At 38.3% G+C, this 18682-nt stretch overlaps 2 protein-coding genes across 10 annotated transcripts in view; both read left to right on the top strand.

Moving 5' to 3' along the window:
* cngb1a (cyclic nucleotide gated channel subunit beta 1a) overlaps window positions 1-5587 on the top strand; it is a 41498-nt gene extending 35911 nt beyond the window's left edge. For 7 of the 8 annotated variants that reach the window (XM_028433934.1, XM_028433936.1, XM_028433924.1 and 4 more), the window contains 3 exons: window positions 1426-1572; window positions 2009-2195; window positions 3056-5587. In XM_028433934.1, the coding sequence (XP_028289735.1) occupies window positions 1426-1572; window positions 2009-2195; window positions 3056-3277 (556 nt within the window). In that variant the 3' untranslated portion in view covers window positions 3278-5587. The remainder of the gene's footprint in view (window positions 1-1425; window positions 1573-2008; window positions 2196-3055) is intronic. The other variant, XM_028433960.1, reaches the window with a different exon arrangement.
* Window positions 5588-6852: 1265 nt separating this feature from the next.
* Window positions 6853-18682, top strand: part of kifc3 (kinesin family member C3) — a 43192-nt gene continuing 31362 nt past the window's right edge. The window contains exons 1-2 of one of the 2 annotated variants that reach the window (XM_028443229.1): window positions 6853-7055; window positions 7236-7453. The gene's annotated coding sequence lies outside the window, so the exon portion shown is untranslated. The remainder of the gene's footprint in view (window positions 7056-7235; window positions 7454-18682) is intronic. The other variant, XM_028443228.1, reaches the window with a different exon arrangement.

An 18682-nucleotide genomic window follows, 5' to 3' on the forward strand; every position in this document is an offset into this window, starting at 1 on the left:
CTTAGCAGACTGGACCGACCCACTTCGGGTCGTCGGCCCACCGCACAATGCCAGGTATGCCAGATGGCCAGTCCACCTCTGTTGAGGGTCATCAGGTTTTCTTTTTTTCAGACCAATCTGTGCAACTTTCAGAGATGATTGTTGCTTTAAATCTCTAGTCAGCATTTTACTCCACCTATGTTTGATCTTCAGTAGCTTGTCCTTCCTGACCACACCTTAATAGTATACTAATTCAAACCTCAACATCCTGCCTTGTATATGAGGAGAAAAGAAAGGCCCTGAATGCACCGTCTCTATTGAAATTGAAGGCTAACAAAGTTCAAAACATTCTCACTGAAGTGTGAGCTTAATCCCAGCTCTGTGGGTGAACTTGTAAATCCAGCTGTGCTTAAACTAAACGGTTGTTGTTTTTTCTCAGGCAGAGAGGAAGCCTGCCCAAAACATTCATTGTTTACATTCCTGATACGCTTAAATAAGACACAGGGCCTAAAAAAGTAACAAAGGCAGAGTCTTTTTTACCACAAACTGCCACTGAGCGGCGTTAATGAAACACATTTAGAGACACATTTCAACAAGTAACTTAAATCTGAAACGGATATATTTAATAACTGTTCATTTTAATTTAAAGTTTAGTTATTTCTTTTGGTTCTCTGCAGACTAGGAGGGGGCGCCCTGGCATATTTCACCAGGTCCTATTTTTACCCCCCAGCACATATGGGGTTCCGAATGTAAAAACTCGGTCACTGTTTCATAGCTGACATATTTCTAACATTTAGCCACTTTCCTCACATTTACTTAATTTTTCTTTCATTTGAGACCAATTCATGTAAAACAGCGTGTTCTATATCATTGTTAAAAATGTGTAGACATCAAAATAAATCTAAATGTAAAAGTTAAATCTAAATGTGAAAGTTAAAAAAATATATAAATATTAAATCAAAATGTAAATGTTAAATCTAAATCTGAATGTTGGTCACCAAGTGTAAAGCTAAATATAATTCTACAAAGTGATCAGGTCAGAGTCCATCACGCGGCCCCGCCCACCCTCCAAGGTCTTCTGCTTCTTTAGTGTCTTCATCACTGGCAAAAGTGAGTTGACTACTTGAGCGATTTAGATTGAACTTGTACATTTAGATTCAACATTTACATTTAGATTTATTTTTGTACACACTTTTAACAATGATAACTTGCTGTTTACATGAATTTCCATCTCAAATTAAGCTAAATGTTCAAAATATGTTTCATTCTGCGTCCCATACAGAACTATCCCTATAAAACTGTGTTAATGCTGTATCTTACCTGACAGTAATGCAGCAGGTCAAATAACAAACCTTAACGTCACCAGACCACGCTTGAATCACTGAAAGAAAAAAACATGTTAATTAAATCATGTGATATGCCCTCTCCTCCTCTCTGAATGGTCAGTCTGTTGGCGGGAGGCGGAGGTAACCGACGTACGGCCAATGTGAAGGCACATGGGTTTGCCAACCTGTTCATCTTGGACAAGAAGGACCTGGCAGAGATCCTGGTGCATTACCCTGAGTCCCAGAAACTCCTCCGCAAGAAGGCAAAGTAAGAGCAGGACTCATTATGGGCACACCTGCTGCTGGATCCATCTGGTCCACAGTCTATTCTTTCTCATTAAAGAATGAAATAGTCGTTTTTAGAATGTGATGATTGTAAGAAATGGAGAGATCTGCAGGTTTTCTTTCAGAGTAAAACATTTCTGAGCGTCTTAAAAAGTTGCACCTCGCGGTCTGTCACCTTCTGCCATTTCCTGGATTAGACGAGTCTCTAATCAGCTCACCCTGCTTGTTCCACCTTGTGACGTAGAATGGGGTCAGTCCAGACTTGTGATCATCCTCCCTGATAGGTTCACTCAGACCATAAACCTGCAGCTTGATGGGAGCTGCATCCTCACAAATGTGTGTGGTTCAGTTAGAAAAAAAGGTGTCCACAGGTGTGAAGAAAGCTCTTTGTCCTCTGAAATTTTGTTGTTTCTCTACAGGAAGATGTTGACCAAAGACAAAAGGCCTGATGAGAAGGAAACAAGGAAGGAAGAAGTGGTCATTCCACATCGCCCGGACACGCCAAAAATGTTTAAGGCGGCGCTGAAAGTGACGGAGCAGGCGGGCATGGAGGCAACCTTCGGCAAGCTAAAGAAAACCTACAAACCTGCCAACGGCGCTGGAGAGGTACGTATCATACAACAAAGCCACATACTATCCACACACACTTAAACATCTGGTACTAACACATCAGCCACTGTAATGTAGGTCACATCTGGCCCAGCTGGGGGTGCTGATGAGCCCTGAGAAAACACAGGCCGAGCAGGCAGAATACGAAGGGTGCGTTCACACCAAACGTACATTTACAGCGAGACGGCTGCAGCGGGAGGGGAGGCAAACAGTGACGAGATGTCGCTTGAATTCGCTTGAAAAGTTCACATTTTTCAACTTTGAGCGACCTAGTCGCTGGTATCGCACAAGTCGCGTCGCTTGAAAAGGAGGTCACTTGACATTGCATCATTTACATTGATTTTGAATGTAATTTATTCACTTCAGTCGCTTCAATCGCCTCAGTCGCGTTCAGTGTGCATGTACTTTAATGGTTCACTGAAGCAGTTCATAAGTCTCATTCTTATTAGTAAACATTGCATTTAAACCAGTTTAATCAAAACTAAACTGAGTGGATCTTAAAGGGTTCTTTACTCCAATCCAGTAGGTGGCAGAAATTCAGCTGAAAATTCAAAGAAAAAAAAAGAAGTTAACAGATGCACAAAGTTACAATAGACCTTTTTCACGACAACCGGAAGTAGCGCCTCCTGGTGCCGAGTAACTTCCTGTTATTGCAGGTCTAAGGGAAAATAGGTCTTATTTTTTCATCAGCATTGCTCAACTTGTCAGCTTTTTCGGCAGTAACAATCACTCTAGAATTTACCCACACTTAATTTGATAAATATATCATGTTTTGTCTGAATAACATGCAAGAATATATTTGTTGTATTATTAGTGCTAAACTGTTTTATCTGTTGCTGTCGTCTCTGTCTCTTCAGATGCCCTCCTCCGTTTCTCGAGCCCCGCCTCCTTCCCCGATGCACCGGCGCTCTCCCGTCCCTCTGAGCAGGGACGTGGATGACGATGATGACATGGTGTCAGAGACGGCCGACAGCTCTGTCGTCATCCGGATGACGTCGAGGCACGAGGGGGAGGAGCTCCTGTCTGTGGAGGTGGCGGAGGAGGAGCCGAGTGGGAAGAAACCAGAAGGAAGAAAGTAATAATGGATTTCTTACTTCTACTCCTCCTTGGTGTGATTCCCAGGATTCCCAGAATGCCTTTCACCTACCAACAAGGAAAAATGAACTTTAGGTGAAAGACCGATGCGACTGTTTCACTGGAGGCAAAAGTTCATCCTGTTGTTATTTCACTTTTAGATCCTTTGCCAATCTGATCGGTTTTTCAAATACAATTGAATTTAATCAGAAGCACGAGGCGAGGAAAAACAACATGGAAAAAGAATAACAGAAATAATTAAAGGGAAGGAAAAGGGTGGTGGAAGAAATAAATTGAAATATTTATTGGAGGAAAACAAAAACAGAAAGGAAGACTGAATTAAGAAAGGAAAGAAGGAAATGCAAAACTGAAGGAAATGGGTCTGGGAAGGAAGAATTTATAGGGAATAAAACAAGAGAGAACAGGAAAACTGAAATTTTAATTAGTGAAAAGTTTGAAAATTAATTCATTAGTAAAAGAAAAAAGGAAGGAATGAAGGAAGGAAGACAGATGATAACAAGGAAGGAAATTGTAAAAAGAAAATGAAGGTATGAATCCCTTTTATATTCTTCAATAGTTTCTCACCTTATTTATGATATTTTTTCTGCTCAGCCACTGCCTCTTTCTCATATAGATACTGTATGTGAGACAAATCAACTTTTAGTAGCAGCTTTAATGAAGAAATCTCTTCTAAGCGTCTTTATTTATGTCTGAATGACTGTTTGGGAGTTGTGGATTCATACCAGTGCTGCTGTGGTATCATTAGATATGGTTAAGTATGGGTTCACTAGAGGGATAAATGCATAAGTAACACCTTTTGTATGTCTGAGGCGTCTCTAACACGCCTTAAATAGTTGTTGGTTTGGTTTGACTCGCCGTCTGCGTAACGACTAAATTATCAGGTTATAGATGCACCTCGGTCCTCCTCCTTTGTTCAAAGATGGTTAAAAGTTGACTCTTTTTAGGCTGCACTAAAAATTCCAAATAATTACTTTAGATTAATACAGTAAAGCCTCACAGATCAATAAATGAAAGATCATTTACTTGGAAAAAAATTTGTAAAATGTTGAAATTGTCCATCAAAAGTTTGTTTTTATCTCCACTGTAAAATCTCTATTATTGATACTGTCGGAAAAGCTTCATGCATTGATTATGGGATGTGGAGTCCTGTAAATGGATGCATGGAAGTGTTTTCATTTCATTTTTACTAAGATTTCTTGTATTTGCCACTAAAATGTGTGAATGTGAGAGTGATTGGGTGAATGAGCTGATATGTAAAGCGCTTTGGGACTGCTTTTGGGACTGCTTCAGTGTGGTTATAAAGCGCTATATAAATCAAGTCCATTTACCATTCCATTACCATAAAAACTAACAAAATGACTTCCTAACACATTTCTGGTGTTTTTTTGTGCACTGGAAGTTGTGGCAAAACAATGGTGGATATTGATTTTGGAGTTTCCACAGAAAGATTCGACTCAGGCCAAAGTTAAATGTCCCGCAGAGTGAGGTGATGTCACAGGGAATACCGGGAACAAACGGAAGCGAATCACTTTCTTCTATGTCTGAAGAAGAAACACAAGAAATCATCGGAAAAATTAGGGAAAAACCCTTCTGTGTCAGTCTATGAACAAAACTTTCCAGACAATGTCTATGAGTGTTTACGGAGCGGTTTTCGAGCAGCAATTTCAACCTTTTACATGTCTTTTTTCTTTAGCAAATCACCTTTGATTTATTGATCTATGAGGCATTTACTAATCAGATTTTCCATATATACAGTATATAGTCTCCAGCAGCTTTAAGGGAAAATTGGAATTCTCAGTCAGTGTCACTGTTTTTCAGTTGCTGTTAAAAATAAATCTTATTAAATGATTTTTTTTTTTTTTTTTTTAATCTGAGACCAGTCCTCAGATTATTAGAGCTTTCTGAAATGCTTCATGAACATGTAACATTCCCCTTTTCAGCTGTCTGAGCATTCTAATGTATAAACTGATGATTTCCTCTGAAAACTGTGAACATGTGTTGGAAACGGTCCCTCTTTGTTCATATTTTCTGTAACAAAACGCTTGTTTTAAATATAGAAATGTAAAAGAAGCAATGTAGCGCTCAGCGTATTGCTAAGGCTGCTTTGAGAATGCACTGCTGAGGTTCAGGTTGAAATATGAATGAGTTTATCACTGCTGCATGTTTACACATGTGGGAGGAAACGCTTCAGGAAGCAGAGGAAGTTCTCATTGTGCTGGGACAAGTGCCACAGGAAGTGGAAATCTGGGGGGGAAAGGCGGGAAAACTGAAAAAAAAAGCAATGTAGAGCCACTGATTACTGAGAATGCAGAAGATGATGCAGTGAAGATCTGATGGAGCTTTTAGAGCAAATAAAGCCACTTGTTATGTAACTTTGTGTGCCTGTGTGTTTCTTTTCATGGATCAGAACCTGACAAAGGAAGTTAATATTAGGACTCCTAGAGGGATTGACAGCAGTGCCAGGATGATCAATATTGGAATATATTATCAATGTTGGACTTTGTAGCTTTTCAGATTAATCATGGTTTTGCTGTCTGTGGTGTTTAACACAGTATACAAAAATAGTTTTTACTGTTTTACATGATTTTTAAACACTTTAACACACAATCCTCCTCCTTCCATGGAGCGTAGAAGACAATCTGAGCATTTTTAAGATGATGTCAAAGCCAAACAAGAAATTGCCTTTAAATTAAAAAAATAAATAAAAATAATTCAGGGTAATGTTTTATTCTGAAATTCATTGTTAGATGTTTTAATGTAGCGCTGTAATGTGCTCATGTTGTTATCAAAAAACACAAAACCAAAACGCCTCAATGGAAAAAGCCTGTTAAACCTTAAGTATTGTATTTTTTATAATGAATTATAAATTGTTAAATTCTATGGAGGACCAATCTGCCACAATTAAAAATAAATGAATGAATGAATACCAGATATATGCCATGAATAAATCACTTAATACCTGAATATATGCCATAAATGCTATTTATTCATTTATTTATTTAATTGTGTTTATTGAGTGTATTTTTTAATTCATGTATTTATTGCATACATATGTAGGTATTTATTTATTCATTTATTTAAAATTATGGCAGAGTTGGTCCTCCATAAAGTTCCAGTCACACGTGTCTGGAACTTTTTTTTTTATTCCTAATAAGCTTGTTCAATAAATGTGAACATATTCAGAATGTACTTACCCATTTGCAGTAAAACGAAGAGAAACGTTATAATTGTCATTATTTATAAATGCCATTATTATTATTATTTTATTATAAATTAATTAGAATTATTATTATAAAAAAATACATTTTTGACATTTCTTTAATATATGTATTTATCTGGTCAGGTCCATACAATCATGGTGCATTAGGCTCATGAATATTGTTGATTTGAGGGTACACATATTAATAATTAGAAAGCATTGCAATAAATAAATAAAACATTTTATTCTGCCTTCTGTAGGTGTAACTTTATTTTATTTTATTTTTCAATGTGGAACCGGAAGAACCCCCTGATTTATAAAACTCAGGTTTTGCAGCTCGCGCGCTGACACTGACAGCACATATTTCTGACGCTCCGTGAAGGCACCACTGTCCCACGGTCAGTACAGACGGAGAGGGGCGACGTTCACGGACTATCTGCTCCAAACCTGGTCCGGTTTGACGAACTCACAGCGGGTCCAGGTCTCTGTTGGTCAACTGGTGGTCTGCGGGACCACACGAGAACTTCACCGAGGAAGAGGAACCGCGGTCCGCGGACCAGGAGGTGAGCAAAGGCAAAGTCCTCCAAACTTTGTTCGTCTGACTGTCAGGGTGTAGCCGGTGTCACGGACTGAGTTTACCTCCGTACTGAGATTGTAACCTAACCCCAAACTGGGTTGAGGGACCCGGCTTATGGTTCCACATCCAGAACCTTCCACAGCCCACTGTTGTTTTTCGTCCTCAGCGGTTTTGTGTGTGAAACAAAGACCCGGCGGCCCCACCAGGTGAACACAACAAACACTCCACGTGTGCGTCTCCATGGTGACAGTCAGCTCATCACTTTAATTCAAAAGGTCCAAAAATAATTGAACCGCTACCAGGATTAGGACTATACAAGAACCAGCCAGCAGGACGAGGAGTGGACCAGGGTCAAGGTTAGCACTGGGACCAGGACTAGGACAGGTACTAGGGCCAAGGCCAGGATCACAATAAGGGTCATATTAAAAACAGCTGACAGACCAGGACTAGGACCAGTACTAGGAAAAGAACCAGGACTAGGATCAGGCTGCTGAAGCTAAATGATGGTTTAACTGAAAATGTAATAATTTTTACACTTTAAAAAAGTATTGAAGTTATTTTTCAGGGTCTTCTAATTTTTATTTATTTATTTTTATTGTATTTAATTGTAGAATATTCTAATTTAAAGTTAATTCTATGTAAACCATTGGTTAATAATAAATAGGTCAGTGTCTAGTAGAGGTCTACCGATATGGGATTTGCAAAGACTGATGCAGATAACGATTTAAAAAATAAATAAATAAAAATTCAGCTGATGGCCAATATATATATTTTTTTAAATAAATATAAATAAATGCGGGGTCCTTCTGTCAGTCAAGTAGTGGCTGCAGCTGCCCACACGGGTGCCTGATGAAATATTAAGGATATAATAGGATAAGGATATTTGATCAGGCACTATTATATTATATCTTTATTGTATTATATTGGCTTTTTATTTGCAAGACTATTGGCTTCTACCTCTCCCATGCACATGCTATTATTATTATTACTTTTTTGTTGTTGTTTATTATTTATACATCCAAATGGATGTTTTTTCTTATTTCTTTTAATGTCTAAAATGCCAAAAAAAAAATTTAAAAAACGGCCAATGGCAGGTCTTTTTGAACCGTTAAAGCATTAAAAGGAGAAACACCAGGGGAGTTTATACTTCACAGCAGTTTGTCTCTTCCTCTCCCCCTGACATTATCACACTCTTCTTCAGGTGCTGATGTCAGCAGGTAAAACACCTGAGGATGATGATGATGGTTACAGACTTGCAGCCTCCTTGGTCTCAAACACAAAACCGTGAAACATTGGTGACTAAATGAGCGGAAAACAGTGTTTACACTACAGTCACATGATCAAAGCTGCAGAGATTTGATCTCCTCAGTGTGATACACAAGCATGGAGTGTGAGAACATCATCCAGAGGGTAGGGCTGCACGATTATGGCCGAAATGATCACGATTATTTTGATCAATATTGTAATCACGGTTATTAATCATGTTAGGGAAAAATGTGTTATTCTTCTGCAGTACTTATAAACTACAGTTTACAGTGCATAATGAAGCTTTAAATAAAAAATAAGAAATTAACCCAAGAATTCAAAATGTACCAAGGGCTAATGAGTAAATACTCTATTTCAGAGTGCCATCATGAAATGCAACTCATTGGAAACAATTACTGCTCACGGCTCTCTTCAGTCTCCCAAATGACTCAAAGCTGCCGTTGACTAATGGTTGAGAAAGTGCCTGATTAGATATGCAGCAGAACCCACATTTTAAATGTAAATATCACCAATGATTGGGTTAATTTAATCATGGCAACCAAAATTGTGATCGCGATTAAAATTAGATTAAATGTGCAGCCCTTTCAGAGGGACAAACTCAGCTGGAGGAGTAAATAATCTTTCATTATGTATGTTGTAGAGAACATGTGTCAAACTCATGGCCCGGGGGCCAATTCAGGCCTTTTGTAGCATCCAGTTTTGCCCGCAGGAGAAAGTAAAAATGATAGAGAAAACATGAGTTATTGTGTAAATGAAAGTCAACAATATTGAATGATGGCAGTCATTTTTAATGTTTAACAGAATATTGAACAAACTCAATTCTTACAAAATCCTTCAATTTTCATCATATTGTGACATATTATTTCCCTTAATTAAATAGAAGATGGTCACAAAATCTAGGAAATTTAAAGACAAGATCCTTTTGGAATTGATATCTGCCATTTTTCATTTAGATATTGCCGGTTTCTTGCATATTTTGTATTTTATGTATACTTAGACGTGCAAACTAGGGCAAAATAATGTTGAAAAAATTACTCGTTTTCCCTCATAAAATCTGTGACCCACTGGAGATCAAACTGCTCCGTATTTGGCCCCTGGACTAAAATGAGTTTGACACCCCCATTATAGAGCCTCTAATTTTTCTATTTCGAAATTCCACAAATTACGTTTCAGACTTTACTTCCACATTACTTTAACTTTTTTTTTTTTGTCTCCTTCTATTCACCGGCTTTCCCTACTTCAATATCATCATTACTGGCGTTTAATCTTCCCAAAATCATGCCAAACATGCCTAATACAGTTAATTGAGTTGATTATTTAAGGTCAGTGCGTGCCAGATATGTCTTTCTGTTTGCTAAAATTGCTACACATTTGGCCACTTGTTTTATGATGGAAATATGCGTGTAAATGTGTGAAATTGTATGTCAGTGAGTGCTTAGTCCTTTTCATAAAGATATTTTCATTTCAGGAGGAGAAGTTGATAATATAGTGTTACATTTTGCACAAGAATGAACATTTCTGTCTTTTGTCTACCTGTTTACAATAAATAATTGTGTGGAAATGTGATTATATTGCAAAACATGCATATGAGGGTAGATTTCTTGTGATATTGCAGTTCCTCATTAATTTTGCTTTTTAAAAAAAAAAAAAGTAGAAAAATTTCTGTTTCAGGAAGTGAACTCTGCTTTTCTGTCCATTTTTCCAAAATTCATTTAAAACTCATATTCTGTATCAGGTTTTTGTTCTAGCCAAGTTAATTAAATTAAGTGTTGTGCCGCTTTTTAGTTGAGCTCGATTTAGAATTTTAGTTTGGAATTTTTAGAGTTTTGAAAATGTTTAATGTTTTGTGGTAAAAAGAGTATTTGTAGTTTTTTTTTCAGAACTGCTCTTCCTATTGTGTTTTAGTAGTTGTCCTTTGAGTTTTGTCTTATTGTTTTAAGCCCATTGTCTTTTTAGTTGTGGTGTTTGGTTTTAGGTTTGACATAGTTTTTGTATGGAGTTTGCCTCTTTTGTCATGTGTTTTGTTTTAGTGTAATTTCCCTAAATGTTGCATTATTGTTATTGTGTACAGATGTTTGTGTTAGTTTAACTATTGTTAGTTAAAGATCTTGTCGTTTTGCTGTTAAATATGTAGTTTTTGTTGCTGTTTAGTGTTCGTTCTATCCTCTGTTGTTGCTTTTGAGTTGTTTTGGATACTGTCGTGTCTTTGGAGTGAAGCAGCAGCTGCTGAACATCTGGGTGTAAACTTAAGCAAAGCTGTGTGTGTGTGTGTGTGTGTGTGTGTGTGTGTGTGTGTGTGTGTGTGTGTGTGTGTGTGTGTGTGTGTGTGTGTGTGTGTGTGTGTGTGTGTGTGTGTGTGTGTGTGCGTGTGTGCGTGTGTGCGTGTGTGCGTGTGTGCGTGTGTGCGTGTGTGCCGTGCACACTGTCCACAGAACCACCACACACACAACCAGTCTTACAACAGTACCTATAAATACTTTTTCTTTTTTTCCCGGAGCGTGGAGGCGCCTCTGACGTGGATTTGGAACACTTTGAACATTCACTTTGTCTCTTTTAAACGCTGCAACATAGTGAGCCGTTCAGGGACCACGTGGAAATAACGCCGTCAACTCAAAGCAGAAAACTTTCCACATCTGTAAGTTGCGTTTCATCATCTGGAACGCAGCAAACATGAGCATGCTCAACCAGATGTTCCCATAGGAGCTGCTCAGAAACATGCAGCACTGATCAGCCGTTACATTACGACCACCTGCCCAGTACGTTGAAGGATTTCATTTAGTTCAAGTCACAAACGCTAGACTACATCAATAAAGGTGTGCTGGGGTATCTGCTGAAAGGTGTCAGCAGCAGATCATTTTACAACAATTAGTTGTTAAGACATTAATCAGAATCAGAAATGCTTTATTTATCCAAGGGGGAAATTACTTACTGTAACAGAGTCTCGAGAAATATTACAAATGAAAGAAATAACACTAAACAAAGAAAGAAAGAAAATAAAACTTACATGATTAAGAATGTTAATTAAATAAGGATTAAATATAAGAGCACACATTACAGTAGGAAAATTAAAATAATATATAATAATAATGCAAATGTACAAATATAATACACATATATATATATATAAAATTGGGGAAAAATCAGGGAGGCAAACACTGGAGATAAAAAAGAATTGTTTTTTGTGCAATGCCATAAAAAGTAAGACATCTATCATATAGAAACGGCACAATAAAATAGTGAAAACATTTAATATGAATAAGTAAGTAAAGAGGAAAAGTATCATTGAGTAAATGGATACTTTGATTTGGAGACACAGATGTGCAGATGTTTTTGTCAGGTGACAAAACGCTGTAAGCCATGAAAACCATAGCCTTTAAAAATGTTATGTTCATTATCAATAAGCCTAATAATTCAATGTTTGGTTTGATCATTCTTTGGGGAGTGGTGGCCTAGTGGGTAAGGACGCTGGGCTTGTAATCGGAGGGTTGCCGGCTCAAGCCTCACCGGGGCCGTCACTGTGGGATGTTGAGCAAGTCCCTTAACCCCGAACTGCTCCCCAGGCGCCGCAAAATGGCTGCCGACTGCTCCTCAGGGATGGGTTAAGTGCAGAAGACAAATTCCAATAATGTACTAACATTACATGGCCAATTAAAGGCGAAAGCCCGGTTTAATTTAATTTAATTTAATTTAATTTAATTTAATTTGCCCTTAAAACAGCATTAATTCTTCTCAGTGCACACAAATTCACTTTATGTTAAAGCTCAGCTGGAATGTGGTTTCAAACCTCTCAGTGAACCAACAAACTTAGTCCCTCAGGCTGCCCTCTTCCGGGTTTTGTTGGGCTTCACTGCATCACACAGGGAAACTCTTGTTTTGTAGAGTGTCAGTGAACGCCTCATTTGTGCAAAGGAGGAGGAGACTCCGAGTCTGCTGCTCATCTTCATCCCAGTGCTGAGACTGAAGAGGACGCCTCCCGGACTTCCTTTCTGATTCCTTTCCCGCTTGTTTAAGAGTCCTGAGATCAGCTGATCGGTTGATTGGCCAATCAGAGGGAAGCTTTCTTCCTGCACAGGCTGCTCAGTGGTGCCTTTTTGTGTTGTCCTCCTCCTTCATAAGGACCACCAGCAGGTGTCCTGCATGATGCTTGTGGGTAGTGTTGTGTTCAAGACCACACTATCCGAGACCAAGTCTTGCCTGAGACCAGAATGCACCAAGACAAGACCAAGACTTCCGGGAGCCGAGACCGAGACAAGCCGAGACCAAGACCATAAACTTTTTTTTTTTTTTTTAATAAAAAAAAAAATAAATGAATAAAATTATGACAAGGTTCGACAGTTAAATAACATTTTCTCTTTAATTTTAGTTCCGCTTAAATACATTTGACGGAGAAAAAAGGTGCCTGCAAAAAATTCACTAAAATATTAAAAATACTACTGCTACTGATAAATTCACAATTATTGTACATATATGAAAACAAGATTTTTATGTCGGCTGAATGTACAGCAAGTGTTTAAAATAATTTCTGCCAAGAAACATGTGAAACTAAATAAAACAAACTCAAACCCTGGAACAGTCATGTGACAAATCAATCAACAGTTCTTGTTGAGAAAGATTATAATTATTCTGGATACAGTGGAAACAGAAACTATTAAAAATAGTTATATTGTAAACCTGTTTATACTGTAGGGAACATATTATATACATAAATATAATTGGAGTCTAAAGCCACTAAAAAAAACAGACTAATATAAGACCTCTTACAGTTATTTGAGTCATTCTGCGCTTGCGCGACTTGCGGCGATGATGCGCTGGTGACGACATAATTTAAGATGGCGGCGGCCCGGACTACAGCCGACACTATGTAATGAAAGTCTAAAAAGACATGGATATAATGAGAAGAGTGGATGGACAGAGGCATAAACATGCAGACTTTCGCACGGAACAGGCTTTACCATGCGGCAGGCACTAGGACCGCGTCCCCGTACTGCATGTACAGGCTGTAATATCACCAGTTCATCATTTTACCTGTTGTTAGAGCTACTATCTTTACCAGGGAGCTAATATTTATTTCTGGTGATTGTTTTCTGGAGTTTTACTGGGATTTTTACCGGCGATTAGTTTCTATCTCCCTTTCGCTCCGCGGTCCAAACTGAAACCGTAGTCACACACACACACACACACCACTCAGTCACATTAAGGAGGGTTGCGGTGATTATACGGGGTAGATTAAAGAATGAATAAAGGACTGTTTTATCCCGTTCTTCTCCTTGTTATCACATTATAAAAAAGTTTAAAAAAAGCAGGAATTAGAGCTGGTCTAGAACGATATTGAGGGAAAATCCCGAGTCCAAGACAAGACCGGTCAAAATGCTTCCGAGTCCGAGACGAGACCGAGACCTTTAAAAGACCAGTCTCAACTACTACAACACTACTTGTGGGATTGTGTAAAGTTTGAGGTTAAACTCAGTCATTTCCACATAAGTCAGAATTTCTCTCCATCATTGGATTTCCTTAAACATCCGTCTTAAGTTTGTGGATCAGCAGCTTCTCAGTGTCTTCACTCTGACCCAGTTTGAAGGTTCAGTGATGCACAAACCTTTATTGAAACGGCCCAATTCCCCCTCACTGGAAAGCACTGTACCATTCATTCCTAGTGATTCTATTCACAGTAATCAGAGTATTGATGGGATTAACTGTGGACCTCAGGTATCACATGACTCGTAATGAACCACTCACTTCTTCATGCTTTGCAGGAAGGAACCACTTACATCGGATTTGGTGAGTGTGTGGTTGTGGAGATTGTTAAATGTGACTCAAATGTGTCGTTTGAAATAACTTGACGGACTGATCGCATTTATTTAAGCGAAGATTGTTTAGCTCCGTTCTCTCTCAGTAAAAGCAGACAGCTGTTCTCAGCAGAAACATCTTCACTGTCAGACGTCTCAGCTCCTTCCTGAGTGCTTCCACACCGCTGCTCCTATGTAATTTCCTCTTTAAATTCCTTAAAGCCACTGTGGGTGGAGCAGTGTCTTCTGGGAAGTGTAAACCACCAGACTGTGCTCCTGCAGTGACGTTATCTGGACAAATATAGATGTGACCGAGGCAGAAAATCTCACGTCTTCTGCTGTCTCAAACTAAAGCAAATGTTCTTGAAGTGGATTTTATGCAAAAATGTTGTTTTCAAGAGTGAAAGCAGAGAAAGGTCACAGCACAGGAGAGACACGGTTTGCTCTAAAAGCTCCTAAAGCTCTCAGAGGTGGAATTTAATCTGCTTTAATGGAGCTGCTCTGACGACACACACTGACAACGGTGCTGCCGTCTAGAGGCACAATGCTGCAACTGCACTAGCCATCTGCTGTAAATCAGCCAAATGTTACACAGTGAAAGTTATCCAGACATTATTTGTCAGTACTCACTGTTTCTTTATGATAAGTGTCTGTATTGGATTGGTTTATTGGTCAGAGCATAAACAGTCTACACATCTATATCATAAAATACAATATTAATTGATAATCAAAGCAAAAGAATATACACATGGTCTATTTTTGTTGTATGTCGTACTTTGTATTATGGAGATATGGAGATGTTTTGTCAGGTGTGAAAAAATACTAGAAGCAAAGAAAATTGTAATTCAAACGGCATCAATTTTTCTCAGTGCACATAAATTTAATTTATGTTAAAGCTCAGTGATTTAAAAGCTTAATGAAGCAACAAAGTTATTCCTCCTTTTGTCTCTTCCTTTAATCCCAGACTGACTTTATGAGGTTAGGATCAGGACTTTGTGCAGGCCAACCCATCACTGCCAGGACAACAACAACTTCTTCTTGATGCTAAAAATAGCTTTGAACTGGATCTTTTGTATCCCTGGAGTCTTTGTGTCCTGACATTCTGTCTCTCTGCGCTGCAGCCCAGATATTGTGTTTTTATGAATGGTCCGTTGTCCTTGTTTCAGTATGTGGTCACGTGGAAGCTTGGCTGTGACATGGCAGACACCAATGACATGAATACACTACTGATTATAATTATTTTTTCTTCTCTTGCTGTAGCCGTTCATTTCACTTCTGTTTTACTTCATTTTAAACAAAAGATGAATTATTGCACTCTCATTGTTCCTGTGTGTTCTCAGTTTTGTTGAAAACTGTCCATCTTTGATGCACCTGTTTTAGGTCATGACTGTCGCTTTACTTTTTTGTTATCGTTCTGTTTCATTGTCTTTCCCTGTTGAGCTGACTTCCTTAAACTTACTGAAGTTATACCAAACATGCTAAATATGATTGTCAACTACTATTATTGATTTATATGCTTTAGAGATTTTATGCTAATGATTGATACAAACATATCTCTTCATGATTTGGTTTATAAAGTGGAAAAATAAGTTTAGTTTGCATCCACATGGATGGAAATGCATGGTGATCATAGGTCACCTATGAATAAAGGTGATTCTGTGGTGAATTATCGTGTCTCAGGATTATTGTTGTTATGCATAGAAGGATGATTGAAGCTGCTTGTTGTCACTGACAAATGGTCAGAGTCTGATCTGGTAACAGACTTTATCGTAAGCACACCCCAGCCGGTCTTCCATGGAAGCCTTTACTGTTTTATCAGCGTGTCTGCTAGCCAAAAAAACTAACCTGAGAAGGAGCACCTCAGAGCCCAGATGGTATTTTACAGTCCTACAGAGATTAGATGGTTTTCTCTCGAAGATGAGGATGGGATGCTGAATAAATCGCCTTGGCCGGGATGAATGTTGTGGATAAACTGTTTAAGTAATTAGACAAAGAAGTCAACATAATAAATGTGACGAGTTATTACTGAAGCTCGGTTTTTGTGTTAGACATCCAAGCACCAGATGGCTTGAACACATACTTATACCAGATCTTTAAAGTTCTCCTTATACCCCTAAAACACTGTCGAGAAACTAGTTGTGGAACATATGAGGCCTTAGAGCTTCTCCATCCCCCAATGTGGATCAGGAGATGGTTTGGCCTGCTAATCCTGCCTGTTTTATTCCCAAAACCCCATCCCCTTAATTACTGAAACCCTGTTTCATCATCAAAGATGAAGTAAGATAAAAGCGGTCTCCAGGGAAGAAACATCGACCTTTTGTTCATGACGGACAGTTTGCAGAAACGGTATCTGATCTGATCATTTTACGCATCGGGATCGTCCAGTGGGGCTCGAGCACCAGTATTAGTGCCAGCGATTCAGTCTGTCAACTTCTACAGCACGCTCAGCACGTACCACACGGCAGAGGAATGGCCATGTTTCCAGGACGCTAGTTATTGGGGTCACCCTATGAAAACAATTGTGGAAACGAAAGCATCGATTCCTCATGCTTTACCATTGTAACAACACAAATTTACCAAATAAAAACAGATGCATGATCAGGTGATTATTGCTGTCGTTGTCTTTGTACAATAAAGCAGTAACACAATTCTAATATTATTTTTCTCACCCCCACATAATTGCCAGTTAAAAAAGTCTATAAATAAAAGCAGTGTTATGGTCATCAAACAAAAACTGTCAGCTATAACAAGGTAAAAGCCTTCAGGTTTTTGCCTCTCATTACTATAAAAATAAAATGTTTTTAATTGTTGCATCTAAATCACCAGCAATGTTTAGTAAATTAAGTCAGCAAATTAATTTGAAGTGATATTGTTTTATGTAGGGATGTCCCTATACAACTTTTTCACTTCCAATATGATACCGATATTGTAGCCTTGCGTATCGGCCGATATCGATACGATATTAGCACAAATAATGCATACTTTTATTACTTATTTTGTAGTGTGGAATGTTAGAAAAGGCTTGATCAAGTGATATTACTCAAACAGAGAACAATAGCCAGCAACAGTAGGTTACTCTTTAGATGCAGTCCGATAAAATCCGATACTCGTTTTCTGGCTGATTTATTGGATCGGGACACCTCTAGTTTTATGCCATTTGGTTGATTTTTTTTTTTTTTTTTTTCTTTTCTTTTCTTACATAACGTTTTATTATTTAATCCAAAAAATGTGTTCTGTTAAAGTTACCCAACAAAAGCTTTTTACTGGCATTTATCAACAAAACAAAAGCATTATCAAATCAACTCTTTCATTCACGTGTTCCTAAATATTAACATTATCTATGGATAAATTCCTATTTTAGGGTCATGGGGACAGAAAATATGTAAAAAAGAAAATGAATTGACAACAATATCTTAGTTTAATATCTGACCCTACCTGTTTTTATGACATTTCCCAAAGTGAGCAGAAAGTCAAATTTGTTTTTTTCCTCAATGTTTAAGTAAATATTAACATATTATCTATAGCTAAATTCATAACTGTAACATTTAGTTGTAATAACCCCACAAATTTAAGCTAAATGAAGCATTTTTAAGTGTTTTTTTTATCATGAAAATGCTTTAAATCTTATAAGTGCTATTAGATGACTGTCAGAATACATAAAAAATGAATTGACAACAATATCTGAGTTAACTAATGAAAAGCAAAAAAGGTCAAATTAATTTCTTCCCTCACTGTTTAAACATGTTCTTGAAAGATGTTGGACTGCCATTTCTCACTTGAATGCCTCATGATGCATTCGGTGTAACTACCCAGTATATAAAGGTGCGACTGTGTGTCCTTTACGTACCAGCGCAAAATGTGTTACGTCAGCGTTTAGCGGCCTCTGAATGGTTTTATCCTTCAGAAACAACAGATGGTCCCAGGACAGGGCGGAGGGGGGTGAGGGTGAGAGAGGTGCACACTGAGTGGAGGCTTACCCTCTCTCTCTCTCTCTCTCTCTCTCTCTCTCTCTCTCTCTCTCTCTCTCTCTCTCTCTCTCTGATTCACTCAGATGAGTGGAAGTGACCACTCAATCGGCCACTGTGAAAATCTGCTGCACTCGCTGTAAAACAGCGATTAATTTGTGCAAAAGTAAATTTTGATATGGAACAAAAGAGGATTTCTTCTTTGGATCTTCTGTTGGACATTTTTAGTTCTTTGATATGTTTTTTTGTGCCTCAGAAGTTTAAAGAAGACTGAATTTACTGCTGATGGTTTTTCAAGAATTATCTGAGCATTTAACAACAACTAAATTTTTTGGCTGGATCCACTTTGACTTGGACTGTTCAGCTTATCTGAGGTGCATGGGGTCACATGAGATTTACCATTTAAGAGTGGCGTGGGAGCTGTGTCTCAGATATGGGAAGGATGTACATTTTGGGACGCATCATCATTAGTCTTTTGAATCGGGGGTGTTTTTGACTTTTCAACACTAGACACCCTGATCAAAGGTGGCCATCTACAGGGTGAACAAGCCTGAGTTTGCGTCCCATAAATTTTTCCCACTCTTTCTGCGGCTTCA

Source organism: Gouania willdenowi, chromosome 3, assembly GCF_900634775.1.
Source record: "Gouania willdenowi chromosome 3, fGouWil2.1, whole genome shotgun sequence".
Lineage (NCBI taxonomy): Eukaryota > Metazoa > Chordata > Actinopteri > Blenniiformes > Gobiesocidae > Gouania > Gouania willdenowi.